We start from the raw sequence: 20,905 nt of genomic DNA on the forward strand, positions 1-20,905 counted from the left end.
AGTTACAAAATTAAGTTTAAAGGGGGGTGTTGAAAATAAACTTGATTTTAGTATTTAGTATTTTCAAGTATTTTTGTATCCATGATGCATGTGTTAATTTAGCATGTTAGTGGGTAGTAAATTGTCTTAGTGGGAGTTAAGGTTATGTAAAATAAAGAGTCATGAGAGTTAAACCTAACAAATACTATGTTAGTGGGAGTTATGTATATTGAAGATTATGTTAGTGGGAGATAGGAGAGTTATGGACATTTAAATGTAATGGTTACACATACATATGTGAGGCCTATATATTCATGTACTCTAATCAAATAATAGATCAAGTGAAATAAAAAGTATTTTCCTCCATTTCTATTCTCTTCCAAATAGTATAGTGTTGTGTGTGTAACTAGGCCATTATTTCCAACAAAGTGGTATCAGAGCCTAGACGATCCTGAAAGCCAGACGAAGTTAATCCTAGAAGGTTCAACATTTGAGAAAAACATGTTTCTCCTTGATGATGATGAAGGGGAGAAAATGTATTTTCTTAGTGAAAAGATGATGTTCTCTAATTACAAGAGAATGAGAATCATCATGACTTCATACCTCAAAGCATGCGATTTGTGGGATGTTGTTGGAGAAGAGCCAAAGAATGGCATGTCCAACAAGCTTCATGAAAAGAAAGAAGATAAGGCATTGGTAGTGTTGCAAAAGGCAATGCATCAAGAAATTTGGGAGTATTTTGGAGAGTCCAAAACTCTAAGTTGTATTTGGAAGATGCTCGAGACCATCATTTCCAATCATAGAGGTGAATCACTACCCATGGAGTATTGGGTACAATGCTTTGAGAATGATGAGTTTACGAAAGATGATTATGAAAGTCTTGAAGACAAAGTTGTGGAGAATGAAGATGTGTATTATGCAAAAGAAGTTGAAGATTTTGGAGATTCAAAAGTTGAAGGAGAATTTGAAATGGTGAATAAGGAAGAGATAAAGAAAGGTGTTGAAAAAGAAATTGAAAAAGTGGAGGAGATTAAAATGGAAAGAGAAATTAAAGAAGAAAAAGGTGCTAAAGAAGAGGCAAAAGTTGATGAAATTGGTGAGTTAACATCTTCAGGTATGGTTACAAATTCCACCTTGAAAGAAGTTATATTTGACTTATTTGATGAAATTATTATTTCTTCATATTCATCAAATAATGCTTATTTTGTGGAGAATGATGAACTTCTCTTAAAGAAAGTTGTTCCAAAGAAGTATGGGATTGAAGCCCAGGATGATAAGAAATTCTCATATTATTTTTTAAAAAATAGTTTGGAGAATTTTGTAATTGATACAGGTTGGGTGAATATGGAATTATTTTTTGACTCTAAAGAAGAAGTATATGTGAAGTTGAAGATCCATAAAAAATTTAAGAAGAAAAAAGATCGATGGTGTGCTTATATAAAGAGGATGATATGTGATTATTTGAAGACATCAAACAAGCATTTGAAGAAGTTTCACAAGCCCTACACATCAATGGAAATGGCCAAGAAGATTGAAGCTATTGAAGGAGGTGGAATTGAAGATCAACTATCGAACTTTTGATCAAGCCCCCAAGATTAATAAGAAGGTTTTTCAAGTTACAAAATCAAGTTTAAAGGGGGGTGTTGAAAATAAACTTGATTTTAGTATTTAGTATTTTCAAGTATTTTTGTATCCATGATGCATGTGTTAATTTAGCATGTTAGTGGGTAGTAAATTGTCTTAGTGGGAGTTAAGGTTATGTAAAATAAAGAGTCATGAGAGTTAAGCCTAACAAATACTATGTTAGTGGGAGTTATGTATATTGAAGATTATGTTAGTGGGAGATAGGAGAGTTATGGACATTTAAATGTAATGGTTACACATACATATGTGAGGCCTATATATTCATGTACTCTAATCAAATAATAGATCAAGTGAAATAAAAAGTATTTTCCTCCATTTCTATTCTCTTCCAAATAGTATAGTGTTGTGTGTGTAACTAGGCCACTATTTCCAACAGTCTTAAACACATTCTAGCTCCTCAACATTATGTCTGTCTGCATGATCACGGGAGAAAAAAATAAAAATAAAAAAAGGAAAAAAAATTCTGTAGAGCTTTATCGATCCATGACAGGCAAATGCAGAGAGTATGCTTGGAACTGTTTAGTATAAGTGTCTGAGTCCTTGTTTAGATCACCAATCGGGTTCAAAGATTTATTCCATAGCCACTGATCAAATGGTGGATCAGAAATCTTTCATAATCTGCAAGAATACATGGCAGGGCCTTAAACTCTCTTCTTTTGCCTTAAGATTCTTGACTCAACAGACGGATGTATCTCATTCCTGAATGTCATAGGCATGGATATGTCAGCTATGCATCAGTCATTAACAAGGGTGTTCATTGACTCAACTACTGGGGAAGCGGGTGGCTAACCTAGAAAATATTACCAAAAAGAAAAATATAAATATAAAAAATAAATAAATAAAAAGAAAAGAAAGAAAGAAGGATAACTTGGCTACCTTCTCACTAGGGAAAAAAACACAAGATATCTCTCTCTCTCTCTCTATATATATATATAAACAACATATATATGGTCCTCACCCCTTCATGATAGACGAAATGGTTGCTTGTGCTGGTTCAAATTGCTCTTTCACCTGGAAACACACGTAGCATCAATGAGATATTGCTTACTATTTATACAATCCATTGAGACATACAAATCAAATTATTTTTATAAAAGAAGGAAAAATGGGTGACTTCTATGCCAATGCGAGGTATAAACACAAAGACAAAAGCCGGATCCATTTTAGTTGAAATAAAGGTAAAGAAAGAAGACTTGAAAAGGAAAAAAAAAAAAAGTATGGCACATTATTTTTCATTTGATAAAGTGTGAAGTTAGACGCGAAATCATGAGAAATATTAAACAATAGTCATCCATTGACTGCTACCTCTTTTCACGCACGTAGAGTTTTCTAAATCAAACCAGGTCATGAAATCTTTGTTAAAAAGAACTCAGAAATTCTATTTTAATTCCTTCACTTCAAATCACAATCCACCACGTAGTCCACACTGATGATTTAATTATCAATCCTCGTCATGAATCTTATTACCACTCTTGAAGACTTAAATAGTTGGCTAAAAGGTGATTCTTAACATTTTTAGTTGCAATCAATTACAGAGAGAGCTATCATCTGAAAGCATATATGAGCTGAAAATGTTGTCACTTTTTGGATTTACTGGATTTATAAAGTTAATGTCAAACACCACATACAACATAATAAATTCATTTCAAGAACACGAGGTATTCAAGCACCCTGGGTGGATGCATAAACATCAAAAATATATTTTCAAGTTCCACTTTAGGATTGGATCAATAGACGTTAATTTCAAAATAGAATACAAATATTCTCAGCAATACAGAGTTAGCATTCTTCATGTAAATTTTTTCCACTGCATACTGTTACAAATCCAATTAGATGGCATGGGAATTACATGCGGTGATTCACCAACTAAATAAAGTAGCTTCCAAATGTTCGTTGACATCTTTTAGCATTCAAATGAACCTATGCAAGCTACTTCATTTAATTGTCTTGAACACTAGTGACTAGGGATGGCAATGGGAGCGGGTTTGGCGAGTGTACCCTCCCCGCCCCCGTAACCGTTTAAAAACTCTGCCCCCGTCCCCATCCAAAACCGCAAAAACGGGAGAACTGTTCACCCCATCCCCGTAACTGTTTAACATTTTTAGCCCCCGAGTACCCGTCCCGCCCCGTTTAAGACCATAATTTATTTATTGTTGAAATAGATTTGCTCATTTTTTTTTCCCTCATCTTCAATTTTTCACCATTACAACTTTCCTTTTAATGAAATTCATTTGTTACTTTAATATTGTTATATATGATACTTAATATATAGTGGAAAATATATATATTAATGAAATAAGAGTACTTAAGTAATTTGTTATCTAAACGGGGCAAGGCGGTGCGGGGTGACCTCCCCCTGCCCCCGCATCAAATTTGCGCGGGTTTTTATTACATCAAATCATTCCCATCCAAATAAGCAAAACGGTCTCCCAAAACTGCTAAAAACCGTGGGTAATCGCGGGGTAGGTCAAATTGCCATCCCTATTAGTGACCAAAATAACTTCATTTGTTTGGCTTCCTATACAAATTGCTGAAGAACCAGAAAAAGAAATAAGCTAAGTTTTTGAATTCTCGATCAAATACTTCAAACTATTAAATGGATACAAGCACACAGGTATGTCGAATGGATTTTAACAGCGAACAGGGAACATGGCTGCAACAATACCACCAAATCCACCTAATAGATAGCTGAAGCTCCACTAGGGAGTCGCAAACTGTAGCATAAAGTGGCTTAAAACACTACAGAGATGAGAGAATCACCCCACATTAATGAACTATAGTTGATAACTTTAGTCAGCTATGTTTGGCAGGCATGGAATTAGAGTTTTGGAATTGGAGAAAAGCAACTAAGAAAATTGAATCAAAATTTTTTTCAATTCCAATTCCAAGGCTCCAATTCCATGTCACCAAACACAGCCTCAAAACATTTGATCAGATCTCCTACAATGAGTACTTCACCAAACTGATGCTGTAAAAACATATGAACGGTAAACTTAGCATAACTGTGCCTTGACACACCATCACATTTATTAGGAACAAAAGGTATATTGAATCCATTATATTTGCAAAAGCACACAAATGTATCCATTTAACGTGTTATGAACTTATGAGTCGATATAGAAGCATATACACACGTATATACATGTATGTATTTAAGTTAATACTGAAATCATTATACCATACACACTTACGGACAACCACACCTGCATATGTACATATATGACCCGTTCTTCATGCACCAGGCTACCAGCCCATTGGTGTAAAAAGAACTTTTTCAACATATATTAAAGCATTCAGACATGTAAACATACACGTATTATATGAACACTATGTATTGAATATATATATATATATATATATATATATATATATGATAGCGACGAAATGCACTCACTACTCCACCAATCATAGGGTCTATAATTTGGTGGAGCTTTTGGATCAGAATTGTCTCTGTAATTCGGGGCTTTTGGATCATAATTGGCTCTATCATTTCGTGGAACATTTGGTTCATAATCACCTCCAGTTGATTCCTAGAAAAGAAGAACAAAACAAAAGTGTTAATATATATATATATATTAATGGAATCCAATTAACAAGGACAAAGCACTTTGAACACAAAATTAACACCAAATAAGCAAAACCCAGTTCAGATTTCGTTTGATTTCCCAAATTTTGCTCAAGAATCTAAACAAAAAAAAAAAAGAAAAGGGAAGAAGGAAAAATAGATTTCGTAACATATATTACGAAAGGTGTAGTTATAACTTATTTTAAATATAGACATAATTGCATACAATTTCTTTCTCTCTCTATATATATATATTTCATTTTTGGCGCAAAGAGTCGAAGACTGAAGAATTTAATGACTAAAGCGCGTACACCACACAACCACATGACTACACACCATTGCATCTCCAATGATGTACTATATTGGCTGTCATTTTTAAAATATAACAAGTGGGTTTAAAATGTGCTCTCTAATGATGTGCTATCTTGACTATCAATTTTTAACTTTGCTAAATTTGGTGCCAAATGTGGCACAACAAATAGCTACTTCTATTTCAGAAAAAGACGGGAGACAGAAAGAGGGGGGGGGGGGGGGGGGGGGGGGGCTCTAAGATATACATGTACATGTATATGTATAATGTGGCACAACAAATAGCTACTGTTATATATATTTGAACCCCCCTATATATATAATGTGGCACAACAAATAGCTACTGCTACATATATCTGAACCCCCCTATCTATCTATCTATCTATCTATATATATATATATATATAGATATATCTGAACCCTATATTGGAAAACAAGAGTTATGTGGGGTGTGGAAATAGTAAATTGATTTTTGTGATTAACTCCTTTAATGACCTAGATCTGATTATTAGGTCAACTTGCTCGATTTATGATTGATTAAATTAAATGACCAATTTAAACATCCATAATCGCAAATATATGAAAAGTAAAGCAAGTTAGAGTTAGAGAGATTGCACCAGGATTTTTAGCGAGGAAGCCCCAATTGATAAAATACGTCAACTGTTTTGGGAAAAACCTCGTGGACTGTGTAGTCCAAAGTAAACCAATCCACTATGTTTGAAAAAAGTATATTGAACTTTGACTCTGGCTCACACCCTATCGTTCTACACCACACCAATCGCTGACGACCCTCTGACTTTGCGACTCCCTGTCCAACAACAACTTGACCTCATGCTTACACTTGATATTAAGAGTAGCAGGTAGATCAGACAACACTCCACGAATGCTCGAACCTTTCTAAAGTGTGACTGCGTTTACTTCTATTCTTCAAGATCTAAACTTGATTGTAGAAGAATTAAATCCTGTTGATCATCCAGAATATCTGAATCTTTAATACAACTCCAATTCCGATGAGATAGAGAACACTACAACTAAATCACTCATGAATAAATATGTGTGCTCTCAAAAATAAATTCAGAATTATCAGATTTGATTTTCTGTATTTTTCTCTCTCTAATGGCTTTCTCAAAATATAGAATTGATTTTCCCTAAAGCCGTCCATCAACAAATGTAAATGGCATGGTTTATATAAAATTTTGAAAGTCCTAATCCCTCAGAAAATATGATAAATTTCGTGCATAGGATTTGGAAGGAAGCTGGGATCAAAAAGGAAACATCAGAACATGGAAACTTGGAAACTTGATGCATCCAGGACTTCTTGAACCGGTTCAAGATATATATGTATATGTATATGTATAATGTGGCACAACAAATAGCTACTGCTATTTATATTTGAACCCCCCTATATATATAATATGGCATAACAAATAGCTACTGCTATATATATCTGAACCCCCCTATATATATATACATGAACCCTATATTGGAAAACAAGAGTTACGCGGGGTGTGGAAATAGTCAATTGATTTTTGTGATTAACTCCTTTAATGACCTAGATCTGATTATTAGGTCAACTTGCTTGATTTATGATTGATTAAATTAAATGACCAATTTAAACATCCATAATCGCAAATATATGAAAAGTAAAGCAAGTTAGAGTTAGAGAGATTGCACCAGGATTTTTAGCGAGGAAGCCCCAATTGATAAAATACGTCAACTGTTATGGGAAAAACCTCATGGACTGTATAGTCCAAAGTAAACCAATCCATTATGTTTGAAAAAATTATACTGAACTTTGACTCTGGCTCACACCCTATCGTTCTACACCACACCAATCGCTGACGACCCTTTGACTTTGCGACTCCCCGTCAAACAATAACTTGACCTCATGCTTACACTTGATATTAAGAGTAGCAGGTAGATCAGACAACACTCCACGAATACTCGAACCCTTCCAAAGTGTGACTGCGTTTACTTCTGTTCTTCAAGATCTAAACTTGATTGTAGAAGAATTAAATCATGCTGATCATCCAGAATATCTGAATCTTCAATACAACTCCAATTCCGATGAGATAGAGAACACTACAACTAAATCACTCATGAATAAATATGTGTGCTCTCAAAAATAAATTCAGAATTATCAGATTTGATTTTCTGTATTTTTCTCTCTCTAATGGCTTTCTCAAAATATAGAATTGATTTTCCCTAAAGTCGTCCATCAACAAATGTATATGGCATGGTTTATATAAAATTTTGAAAGTCCTAATCCCTCAGAAAATATGATAAATTTCGTGAATAGGATTTGGAAGGAAGCTGGGATCAAAAAGGAAACATCAGAACATGGAAACTTGGAAACCTGATGCATCCAGGACTTCTTGAACCGGTTCAAGATATATATGTATATGTATATGTATAATGTGGCACAACAAATAGCTACTGCTATTTATATTTGAACCCCCCTATATATATAATGTGGCATAACAAATAGCTACTGCTATATATATCTGAACCCCCCTATATATATATATATATATATATATATATATATGAACCCTATATTGGAAAACAAGAGTTACGCGGGGTGTGGAAATAGTCAATTGATTTTTGTGATTAACTCCTTTAATGACCTAGATCTGATTATTAGGTCAACTTGCTCGATTTATGATTGATTAAATTAAATGACCAATTTAAACATCCATAATCGCAAATATATGAAAAGTAAAGCAAGTTAGAGTTAGAGAGATTGCACCAGGATTTTTAGCGAGGAAGCCCCAATTGATAAAATACGTCAACTGTTATGGGAAAAACCTAGTGGACTGTGTAGTCCAAAGTAAACCAATCCACTATGTTTGAAAAAAGTATACTGAACTTTGACTTTGGCTCACACCCTATCGTTCTACACCACACCAATCGCTGACGACCCTCTGACTTTGCGACTCCCCGTCCAACAACAACTTGACCTCGTGCTTACACTTGATATTAAGAGTAGCAGGTAGATCAGATAACACTCCACAAATGCTTGAACCTTTCCAAAGTGTGACTGCGTTTACTTCTGTTCTTCAAGATCTAAACTTGATTGTAGAAGAATTAAATCCTGCTGATCATCCAGAATATCTAAATCTTCAATATAACTCCAATTCCGATGAGATAGAGAACACTATAACTAAATCAGTCATGAATAAATATGTGTGCTCTCAAAAAAAAATTCAGAATTATTAGATTTGATTTTCTGTATTTTTCTCTCTCTAATGGCTTTCTCAAAATATAGAATTGATTTTCCCTAAAGCCGTCCATCAACAAATGTATATGGCATGGTTTATATAAAATTTTGAAAGTCCTAATCCCTTAGAAAATATGATAAATTTCGTGCATAGGATTTGGAAGGAAGCTGGGATCAAAAAGGAAACATCTGAACATGGAAACTTGGAAACCTGATGCATCCAGGACTTCTTGAACCGGTTCAGCCATCTTGAACTGGTTTAAGATGGACAGTAAAGAATCCCATGGATTCTTGAACCGGTTTAGCCTTCTTGAACCGGTTCAAGATGACCAGTGTTGAAATTTTGCAATTAAACTTGTTCCAAACCTTCCAGAACCCTTCCTAACTGTTCTCACTACCTCTCAACCTTCTTAGAGCATCGTTCTCATTATCTCGAAGTGTAGTATATCATGAACACTTGAATTTTTTCAAATCCGTATCCGATCTTCAACCTTAGAACCAAAAACTTACAACTCGATCGGACTTGTTTTGTCAACGAAATAAGCCAATTACAAAATATATATCTTACAATCTCCCTCTTTGGCAATTTCGTGACAAAACCCTAAAAACAATTCAGCAATCTACCCAAGCAGGAAAGTAAATTACATTAATTGTTAAAGGAAATAAAACGCAAAAATTTTCTTGAATCTCATGAAGCTTCAACGCAACACACGTAGCAATCTGTAATCTGCACATTAGCTCAAACACAACTACCTGTGAAGCTTAATCAAGAAAATAAACACAAGCATAAAATATCAAAGCTAAAAATGTCTGAATGACAATGCAATGACCAATGGTTCTCCCCCTCAATGCAAAAAGAATCTCTCCCCCTAAATCATAGACACAAAACCTTAAATATCTCCCCCTTTTGTCACAAATGAACAAGGGTCTCACGGAAGAAAAATCCTAGAAGTAGGTAGCAACCAACCATATAAATCTTGTAAATTGAAATCATTGAGAATTTTGACTCCACAAGATTATATGTATCAATAGAAATAACCAAGATCAATTCAATGAAGTTCCACAAACTTAATAAGTGTAGTAAAATCACCACCAAGTTCCAAAAACATATAATCTGTCAATTGTTCAGATTTCAGATAATAAATCAATGTTATTACATATCCTCAGAAGTCAAACAATCAACATGTGCAAAAGACATATATATATATTTTTATCTCTTTTTGTGCTCCATTTTTCATTTTGCACATTGGCGGCTTTCACGCTTATGGGCAGCCAGCTCTTTCCCTTATTCCCATTTCTTTCGAGTCAAAGTAGCTTCCGGACAAATCCAAAGGTAGCCTTTTCCATCTCACCTTTTTCTAAACAGTAAATATTTTTTTTTTTTTCAATTTTTTTTTTTTCCTTCCAAGCTGTGTTTCAATTTTCTTTTCCTTTTCACTCTTTTGGTCTAAAACACATAAAGCAAGTTTAAATCCCAAGACAATGATCAATCATATCAACATTATCTTTAACCAAAACAATGACATCTCAAGTAAATGTACTATCAATGATTCATTTACTATATGAAACAAGTAAGCAAAACCAATTTCATCAATTCATAGTCATTGTATGCTTTCCACAGATAATCCATGTGTCATTAAACTCCTTGTGTTCAACATACTCAATCAATATGGTTTGCTTAACTTCCCAAAAACATAATCTAGACTCTCAATATACGTATGAAGATCTTTTCTAGACTATATCTTTGCACTGCATCTAATTAAGACAACAGACAGCAATAGATTTCCTAAAATGAGAAAACTTAAGAGCATCTAATGGCTTAGTGAGAATATCAGCCAAATTCTGATCAGTATGCACTTTTTCCAAAGACACGACATTTTGTTCAACAAGTTCCCTAAGAAAGTGATGTCAAATGTCAATGTGTTTAGTCCTAGAATGCAAAACTGGATTCTTTGAAATATTTATTGTACTAGTATTATCACAAAAGATAGAAATAGTACCTTGATCAACTCCATAATCCAGAAGCATCTGTTTCATCTAAAGTAATTGTGTGCAACAAGTTCCAGCAGCAATGTATTCAGCCTCACAAGATGATAAAGATATGCAATTTTACTTCTTGCTGTACCATGAAACATGATTAGTACCAACATTGAAACAACCACCTGAAGTACTTTTTCTATCATCCTTGTTTCCAGCCCAATCAGCATCAGTATAGCATGGAATCTCAGAGTTAGACTCAGAAGAATAACGCAATCCATAATTCAATGTACTATTGACATAACGAATAATGCGCTTGACTGTAAGAATGTGTTGTTCTCTAGGATCAGCTTGATACCTAGCACAAACACCTACACTAAATGAAATATGTGGCCTAGTTGCTGCTAAATACAACAAGCTACCAATCATACTCCTATACAAGAAATGATCAACCTTATTAGGATCAGAGTCTCTCTATCCAATTTGGATGAAGTACTCATAGGAGTTTGAATATGCTTTGAATCTTTCATACCAAACTTCTTAACTAGCTCCTTTGCATACTTTGATTGAGATATAAAACTTCCATCATTGTGATACCCCTCAACTCCGAGACATGAGTTGATCAGGCCCAAGCCCAAACCCGAGGGAATACCAAACAATTAATATTTAATTGAACACAGAATACAAAAGAATTTAATGAATAAATAATAAAGTTAAAAGATTTCTAAATATTAAATCCTCAAAATTAAATAATTATAATAATCTGACAATCCAAAACCTCCAAGGTAGCAACTCGGGAATCCATCTAGTGGACCCCTAAATAAAAACCCAACTGGAAACGAATTACTGAAAATAAAATCCAAATCTAAAACATAAGTAAGAATCCTACGTAGTCGGAGGAATGAGTGACTGTTTCTGCTCAGCACGATCAAGCTTTACGGCTGGAACTGTCGAACACCTGAGAAAAATGATAATAGGTCAGGCCATGAACAAGTTCTATTCTAACTACAATCCAAACAGAGACCTGATATGCAGATACATCCTAAATATCTCAACAATATCTATCTAGTCCATACATATATATATCCACACTAAGGGACTCTCACTTGACTACAAAGGGGGGTTTCAACCTGAATAGAAGGCAACATGCAAAATGCACCAGAGGTGGGCATGAGTACCTAGACCTAACATGGTACACCTTAACCATCATAGTCAGCTATGCATCCCAATGCATATACGCTCCCTAACCATTGATTCTGAGACTCAAGCTCAAATCGTGGTACCATAATCATATATTTAAAATCCATCCAAAACCAGAGTATGTCATTCAATTGTTCATTGATCTGACATAAATAACAATTAATCCAGTTATTCACTCAACTTATTCAGTTGATTTGACTTAAACACAATTAACAAATAATCCAGTTAGTCACTCAACTTACTCAGTTGATCTGACTTAAATATAAGTAGGATTTAATTTTATAATCCATTCCCTTATTCCAAAATAGGTAGGCCTTAGTGTTTTGAGCTAAACCATCCTTAGTATGTCACCGTCCCATATCGGTGCATACAATCCATAACATCCATATAATTGACAGAACATAATTTAATGGTTCATCAATTAACATCCAGAATAACATCCATGTAATTGACAATATAAATAATTTGATTTAAACTTCAATTAATCCACAAGACAGTCCAATAATTGACAAAATAGTACTCAATAGAGCGTCAATTAAAATCCAGGGAATGATATAATATAAATCAGGTAACCAACTGAGCATATTATATTCAATTATACTTAGGTATAATCATACAAATCCAATTAACTTGCTAGAACAACAATAAGTAAATAAATATTCCACATCCACTGACAGCATGCAAATAATTAATTAAATTTCATGATGTCCAGTAATATCAGCATATTAGCATATACTAACTGTTTTAGGATTTCAACAAGATAATTTGAATCATTCAAAACCCCCTGTTAATTTTTGGAATTTACATTTAAGCCCCTGAAATCCAAAAAAAAAACAAAAATACACCCCGTAGAGGTGTTACAGCAAGGGAGCCAGCTCTCCCTCATGGAGAGCCGGCTCTCTCACTTAGGGAGCCGGCTCCCTCCTTTAGGGATCCGGCTCCCTCCTTTAGGGATCCGGCTCTCTTTCACACCGAGAGCCATTTACTCGTCTGGTTCATTTTCTTCGCCTCCGACGATGTTGCAGAACCCTCTGTAATGTCTAATACAATTCCTAGGGTTCAATTCATGTCCCAAAATTTCTCAGAAAACATCTAAACTCTAGTATGCATCATTAATAGAAACTTAGAACACATGTGAGAAAACAATTGATGCGAAGAAACAAATTAAATTTACAACACATACACAGTTTAATTTTGATTTACTAAGCATACAAGATTAATTTAATGTTTGATTAAAATCCTAGAGATTATCTAGGCATGCACAGAACACAGGTCAAGGGGAGAGAGTAAGAATAAAACTCGCCTATGAGATTTTGAATTAAAATCTCGGCGTCGTCTTCTTAAGTTTTCCGACAACTTCCATCTACTGTCGACCTCCTACTGCTTTGGTTTACATCCACAAGCAATACCTTCCCTCCTCCTTGGTCCGTCCTTTAATCTACAGCCGAAACTCTACTGGTTCTCTCTATTCTCTCAAACCTCACTGCTCTCTCTCTGTCTCCACTGTTACGGGAATAGGGTTCTAAACCCTTGGCAGACCACTAATGATATATTTATAGACCAACTTAGGGTAACCTAATTCTAATTACACTTAGGGAATGAAAAGAAAAGCGAACACGAGTCGGCTAACCCGTGAAGAATATAAAACCCTAGAATTATATAATACATTTAATTCATATTTAAACTAAGCCCACTTAAGCATAAATGTAAATAAACAAATAAATCAAATAATCAATTAAATAAAACAATTAAGCAAGTAATTCAATTCAATAAACAATTAAACAATTAATTCAATTAAATAAAATAATTAAATAATTAATTCAATTAAATAAAACAATTAAATAATTAATTCAAATAAATAAAAACAATTAAACAAATCAGCAAATAATCAAGTAAAAATATAATTAAATAATTAATTAAATACCAAGACTATCCTTTTAAAATTAGGGGTATTACAATCATCAAGTTGTTTCACTTGGAGACCTAGAAAGAAAGTCAATTCACCAACCATGCACATTTCAAAAGTTTTACTCATATCTGTAGAAAAAGTATGAACAAAGTTATCACATGTAGCACCAAAAACAATATCATCCACATATATTTGAGCAACAAGAAAATTTTTTCCTTTCTTGAAAATAAACAATGTTTTATCCGCTCATCCTCTTTTGAAACCCTTGTGCAATAGATAAAAAGTCAACTTCTCATACCATGCTCTAGGTGTCTACTTTAAACCATAAAGAGCTTTTTTAAGATGAAAAACAAAATCAGGATTATATGGATCAATAAAACCTTTTGGTTGTACTACATAAACTTCTTCCTGCAAAATACCATTTAGAAAAACACTTTTAACATCCATTTAAAACAATTTGAATTTAAAATGACATGCAAGAGTAAAGAGAAGCCGAATAGACTCAAGTCTAGTAACAGGTGTAAAAGTCTCATCAAAATCAATTCCTTTAACTTGAGTGTATCCTTGTGCAACTAATCTTGCTTTATTTCTCATCATAAGACCATGTTCATCAAGTTTATTTTTAAAGATCCATTTGGTCCCTATGATATTAACATTACTAGGTCAAGGCATTAACTCCCAAACATCATTCTTCACAAATTAAAGCAATTCTTCTTGTACAGCCATAAGCCAATCAGAATTTTAAAGAGCTTCATCAACATTCCTAGGTTCAAACTAAGCCATGTGACATGAGTGAATAATATCATCTACAATGCATGAGTGTCCTACATCATCATGGATTGTACTCCTAGTACCATGCTTATCCCATGGACCTATCACATTGTCAATTGGGTGACTTAATCTAACTCTAGAACTGCTAGATGTGGGAATATCTAGAGATGGTATAGGAATTCCTATAGGTTCATCAGTGGTAACCTCTAATTCCTCATCCTCATCTTCTTCACCCTCTTCACTTTCTCCACCTTTATCCTCAACTCTTTCTTCTTTTTGAATTGCAAGTTCTTTCATTTCTCCTACAATTTCAAAATTAGTTTCTTCTTCATCAAGTTGAGAGAGGTTATCTTAGATTTTGTATCATCAAAAACCACATTTATAGACTCCATGACCACTTTGGTTCTAAGATTAAAAACCTTATAAGCCCGACTTATTAGTGAATAACCTAAAACTACACCTTCATCACTTCGAGAGTCAAATTTTCCTAAGTGTTCCCTATCTCTAAGGATATAACATTTACTTCCAAAGACTCTAAAGTATTTAACAGTGGGCTTTCTATAATACCACAATTCATATGAAGTCTTGTTAGTTCCAGGCCTAAGATAAACTCTATTTAGGATATGACAAGCAATACGTACTGACTCAGCCCAAAAATGACTTGAATTTTATTCTCATGAAGTATAGTACGTGCCATACCTGCAATTTTCTTATTTTTCTTTTCCACTATACCATTCTGTTGTGGTGTTTTAAGTGCTAAAAATTCATGCTTAATGCCATTCTTATCACAATATTCAATAAATTCCTTAAGTTCGAATTCACCTTCATTGTCACTCCTAATTTGATTGATTCAATATCCCTTCTCATTTTGAATAAGTTGGCAAATAGACCTGAAATTCACAAACGTATCAGATTTTTCTCTCAAATAAGCAACAAAAGTAAATATAGAAAAATCATCAATTATAACAAGCAAATATCTTTTTCCTCCAATGCTATTAGGTGTTATGCGACCTATCAAATCAATATGAATCAATTCCAAAGGTCGAGTAGTAACTTTATGAATAAGTCTCTTATGTGACACTCTAGTTTGTTTTCCTAACTGACATGGACCACATATTTCATTCTTAGGCATCTTTAACTTAGGCAAACCTCGAACAAGATCATTGTTAGACAAATTTACTAAATCATTATAATTCACATGTCTAAGTCTTTTATGCCATAAAACAGTCTCATCAGTAACTGTAGAAAAGCACATAAGTGAAGAATCTGAAAACACAACATAGCAATTATCAGAAGTTCTGGTTCCTTTCGAGATGCATTCACCTTTTTTATTAGTTACAAAACACCCTTGTTGAGTAAAATTCACTTGAAACTCCTCATCACAGATTTGACTAATACTCAACAGATTAGTAGCTAAACCTTTAACATATAGAACATCCAATTTCTGAAAATTTGATCTTACCTTTACCACTTACAATAGAAGCTTTACCATCACCAAAAGTAGTAGTACCAACTGTACATTCCTTAAAAGTGGTAAACAATGTTCTATCCCCTGTCATATGCCTAGAGCAACCACTATCACAATACCAACCACATGGACCAAGTGCTCTAAGTGCAGTATGTGGCAAGAAACTTAAAATTCTTTTTCTTTACCCAAACAATTTTAGATTCATTATGTAATGATTTCCCTATTGTTCTAGGAAAATTGTCACAAGGCTCAATAGTCCTAATCCTCTTCTTCCTCAAATTTGAACTCTCAAAATTTTTCAATTACTTCCCTAGTTCAAATTTTCTTTTCTGACACTTATATTTGATATGCCCTTTTTCACCACAAAAATGACATGTTGAAATAAGTTTAGGAGAATTAGAAATACCACAAGGCTCGGTATCAACTTTCACAAAAATATCTTTTGAATTTTGTAAATACAAATCCTTTGAAGTTGAAGCCAATTCTTTGTTACTACAAGTATTCACAACTATTCCTTTCAACGTATCAATTTTATAAGTATCAATCTCAACTTTCTGAAAAGGCTGTTTTGATTTAACAAATTCACTACTCAAATTATCAATTTTAAATTCCAGTGATTTATTAAACAAATTTACCTTATTAAACTCCTTTTCCAGAAAATCAATTTTATGAAGAAGATTCAAATTCTTATGGCCAACTTATTCCAAATTTTTATTAGAGACATAAACTTCTAACTTATAAATATCTCTATCAAGTTCTGCAAGATTCAATATCTCTAACAGAATTTCAAAATCCTTTTTAAACTTGGACCACTCAATTTGCATGCTTGTGACAGAATAAAAAACAGGAGTTAAAGGCAACACCTCGACAGATGAATTTTCAGACATGATACAAAAATCAACAAATAATCAACAACTATGATCTACTCTATATATCGAGTATCTCGCTCTGATACCAAATTGTGAATGATTAACTCCTTTAATGACCTAGATCTGATTATTAGGTGAACTTTCTTAATTTATGATTGATTAAATTATATGACCAATTTAAACATCCACAATCACAAATATATGAAAAGTAAAGCAAGTTAGAGTTAGAGAGACTGCACTAGGATTTTTAGCGAGGAAACCACAGTTGATAAAATATGTTAACTGTTATAGGAAAAACCTCGTGGATTGTGTAGTCCAAAGTAAACCAATCCACTATGTTTGAAACAAAGTATACCAAACTTTGACTTTGGCTCACACCTTATTGTTCTACACCACACCAATCATTGACGACCCTCTGGCTTTGCGACTCCCCGTCCAACAGCAACTTGACCTTAGGCTTACACTTAATATTTGTAGAAGAGTAGCAGGTAGATCAGACAGCACTCCACGAATGCTCTAACCCTTCCAAAGTGTGACTGCATTTACTTCTGTTCTTCAAGATTTGAACTTGATTGTAGAAGAATTAAATCCTGCTGATCATCCGGAATATCTGAATCTTCAATACAGCTCCAATTTCGATGAGATAGAGAACACTACAACTAAATCACTCATGAATAAATATGTGTGCTCTCAAAAATTAATTCAGAATAATTAGATTTGATTTTCTATATTTTTCTCTCTCTAAATGCTTTCTCAAAATATAGAATTGATTTTCCCTAAAGCCGTCCATCAACCAATGTATATGACATGGTTTATATAGAGTTTTGATAGTCCTAATCCCTCAGAAAATATGATAAATTTCGTGCATAGGATTTGGAAGGAAGCTGGGATAAAAAAGGAAACATTAGAAGATGGAAACTTGGAAACCTAATGCATCCAGGACTTCTTGAACCGATTCAGCCATCTTGAACCAGTTCAAGATGGACAGTAAAGAATCCCATGGATTCTTGAACTGGTTCAGCCCTCTTGAACTGGTTCAGCCCTCAGCCCTCTTGAACCGGTTCAAGATGACTAGTCTTGAAATTTTGCAATTAAACTTGTTCCAAACCTTTCAGAACCCTTCCTAACTGTTCTCACTACCTCTCTACCTTCTTAGATCATCGTTCTCATTATCTCGGAGTGTAGTATATCATGAACACTTGACTTTTTTCAAATCCGCATCCGATCTTTAACCTTGGACCCGAAAAATTACAACTCGATCGGTCTTATTTTGACAACGAAATAAAATTACAAAATATATATCTCACACATATATATAATGTGGCACAACAAATAGCTACTGCTATATATATCTGAATATATATATATATATATATATATATATATATTTAAAAATAGATCATAAAAAATTTCACCAAATAGGATTTAGTTTGCAAAACAAGAGTTACTGACCTTGATTAGTTGATTTAGAAAAAAAATTAAAACAAAACCCATACGTACAAGTTAGCTGTTGTAGAAGAGAGAGGGGGGCAAGCTTGAGAGTTGAGAGACAGCGGCTGAAGCTTGCGAACGGCAAACCCGAACTGGAACAATTTCTGAGTCTTGTAGATTTTGTAGTTTGCAGTTGCACAAAGAGAGAGAGAGAGAGAGAGAGGGAGGTGCTGATCCCTGCGACCCACTAATTAATAATCTCAGCGTGCTGTACATAGTATGCTTGGTGGATGGATTCACGCCGTGTTTTTGTTGTTTCTCCTCACTGTCGTTTTGGTTTTGCTGTGAGTAGCGTCTTTCACGTTTCATTGTGAGTTTATGTTTCCGATCTCCTGATCTGCGCCGTTTTCGAAGGTCGATGGTTGCTGGGTCGCCGGAGTTGGGTTTTTTTGTCTACTCATTTATAGAGCTTTTTGGTGTTTTGCACTGGGAGTGGATCTGATGCATCTGCGTCCTTTGCCGACGTCCGCCGTCTCTAGTGCCTGCACTGGTGTGTTTGGTCCTCTCGCCAGTGGTTTTTTTGGTGGGATCACCACAGACGTCATGGATGACGTCATGGGGTCTTTATCTAGTAATTTTTTTTTTTTTTTTTTTGGTGTCGTGGTGGTTGTCCTTCTTTAGCTGGCACCTTTTCTTTGGATTATCAAGACTGTTGATTTTGACTATAAGAGGTGCGTGTTAGTTTTGGGATGGTTTTGTGTGTGGTGTTTACTGTGTTTTTGATCCTGTCTCTACCCGATGTTCTTATTGTAGATGCCAAGAATTTTATGACTAAAACGCGTACACTACTCAATCACACGACTACACACCACTACACTCGTTGTGTTAGGTATGAATAAGTCATCCTTATATATATATATATATGCCTGTTGCAGTTTGTAATTCATTATTATTATTTTTTTTTAAATTTTTTTTTGCCTATTCTCATATTCATTACCATCCATCATATGCTTTTTCCCTTCAATTTTATTTTGTCTCAGTTTTGCTTGTGAAGCTGTGAGTGTATATACAAGTAATATATGTGTATAGATATAGGCCTTGTTTGTCGGAGCTTTCACTTTCTAAAATTCCTTCCACTCAATTGGCTTTAAAAAATGCATTTTGATAAAAAGAATTTAAAACAAAAAAGTTGTTTGGTGGATAAATTTTTTGAAGCTATTTTAACTATTAACATAATTTAACTTGACAATTATATCCTTAATAAACCATGAATAATAGTAAATAGTTGAATTGGAATGTACAAAGAAGGAAAGAAAAAAAAATCATAATTAAAGTGATGGAGTGAAATTGCTAATGATACAGCAACGATTAATTGGCATAGTGAAGATCAGGATATACAAATTTAACCCAATCTACATGGTATAATTTTTTTTTTCCTTGACTACATGATAGAAGTTGAAAGAGATAGAAAAAAGAAAAGGAAAGAAAAATAAACAAAAGAGAGAGATGGTAGCAAAAATATTCCATTTTTATTCTTATTTATATTTATAAATCACTTTAACAGCGAAATGGGTAGTCTTCAAAAAAGAAAAAAAAATTATATATACACACACACACACACATATATATATATATATATATGTGTGTGTGTATATATACATATATATATATATATATTTTTTTTTTTGAGAGGAAAAAAAATTATTTAGAATTCTACATAGAATTGAAGTTTGGATGAGAGTTTATAAATCTTGGAACTCTTCAGACTATGAAGTCAAATAGGAGGCAATATTATTTTTTCCTGCAACTGCTCAATCTTTTTGTTCTTCCTTTGTTGAATTGTTTTTCAATAATATTTTTTTCAATGAAGTTTTGTGAAATTTTGCTCAGCATTATTTTTTAAAATTTTTGGGTAGAGAACGAAGGAAGAAGGTGATGCAAAAATAGAAAGATAAAAGTTTGCAATGAAATTCAGAAATAGAAATAGGTTAAATAATGGACAATATTGGAATTTTATATTTATTACTTAAAAAAGTGTGTAGTTTGTGGGAAGTCGACTAGGAAGCATGTTTTATTGGCTTTGGTCAATCGGGCTTCTAAACCACTGAGACTTTTTTAAAAGTCCATTTCAGAAATTTTACCAAACGCTCTTTATTATTGGCAAATGACTTTTTGTACTTAGAAGTCCATTTTGAGGTTACAGAAAGCCCAGCCAAACAGGCTCATAATATGTGTATAGATATTATATGATTTATTTGATGATGGTTATGAAAAAAATCTCCAGGGTTAAGGCATAATAAAAGACGTAGATCACTGCCAACAAAATAAAGAAAATAAAATTCCTTCTTTAATATTTTTTTTTTCACCTCAAAATTGAATTAGGAAAAAGTGAACTTATATGGAAAGCCTTAGTTTTTTTTTTTTCCTTCCAATTTTTAATTTATCAAAACACTATAGAAGAAAACAATTACAAAATAAGTTAAATATATATTATGTTGGAAAAAAAAATAAGGAAAGAAAAATAATTAAATAATTGATTGTAGGTATAATTTCTTTAGAGTTG

General features: G+C 33.5%; 1 protein-coding gene across 1 annotated transcript; it reads right to left on the reverse strand.

Annotated features, from left to right (window-relative positions):
- Window positions 1-10,826: 10,826 nt before the first annotated feature.
- On the reverse strand, window positions 10,827-16,133 carry LOC132280858 (uncharacterized mitochondrial protein AtMg00810-like). Its single transcript, XM_059782617.1, has 4 exons — window positions 16,037-16,133; window positions 15,724-15,840; window positions 14,710-14,876; window positions 10,827-11,168 (listed from the first exon to the last, which is right to left on the reverse strand). The coding sequence occupies exons 1-4, from the start codon at window positions 16,131-16,133 to the stop codon at window positions 10,827-10,829; spliced, it is 723 nt and encodes a 240-aa protein (XP_059638600.1).
- Window positions 16,134-20,905: the final 4,772 nt, after the last annotated feature.

Source organism: Cornus florida, unplaced genomic scaffold (genome assembly GCF_030987335.1).
Source record: "Cornus florida cultivar Cherokee Brave unplaced genomic scaffold, ASM3098733v1 CherokeeBrave_3.0.0_Hap2_Chr11, whole genome shotgun sequence".
NCBI classification, from domain to species: domain Eukaryota; kingdom Viridiplantae; phylum Streptophyta; class Magnoliopsida; order Cornales; family Cornaceae; genus Cornus; species Cornus florida.

Bases quoted from the DNA above. Each gene is read 5' to 3' on its own strand.
- LOC132280858 (XM_059782617.1), bottom strand. From the start codon at position 16,133: ATGACAGGGGATAGAACATTGTTTACCACTTTTAAGGAATGTACAGTT. The intron at 15,841-16,036 runs GTAAGATCAAAT...TTGTGTTTTCAG, and splicing joins TTCTATTGTAAGTGGTAAAG to ATTCTTCACTTATGTGCTTT. The intron at 11,169-14,709 runs GTTAGATTAAGT...CAAATTGGATAG, and splicing joins CCACATCTAGCAGTTCTAGA to AGAGACTCTGATCCTAATAA.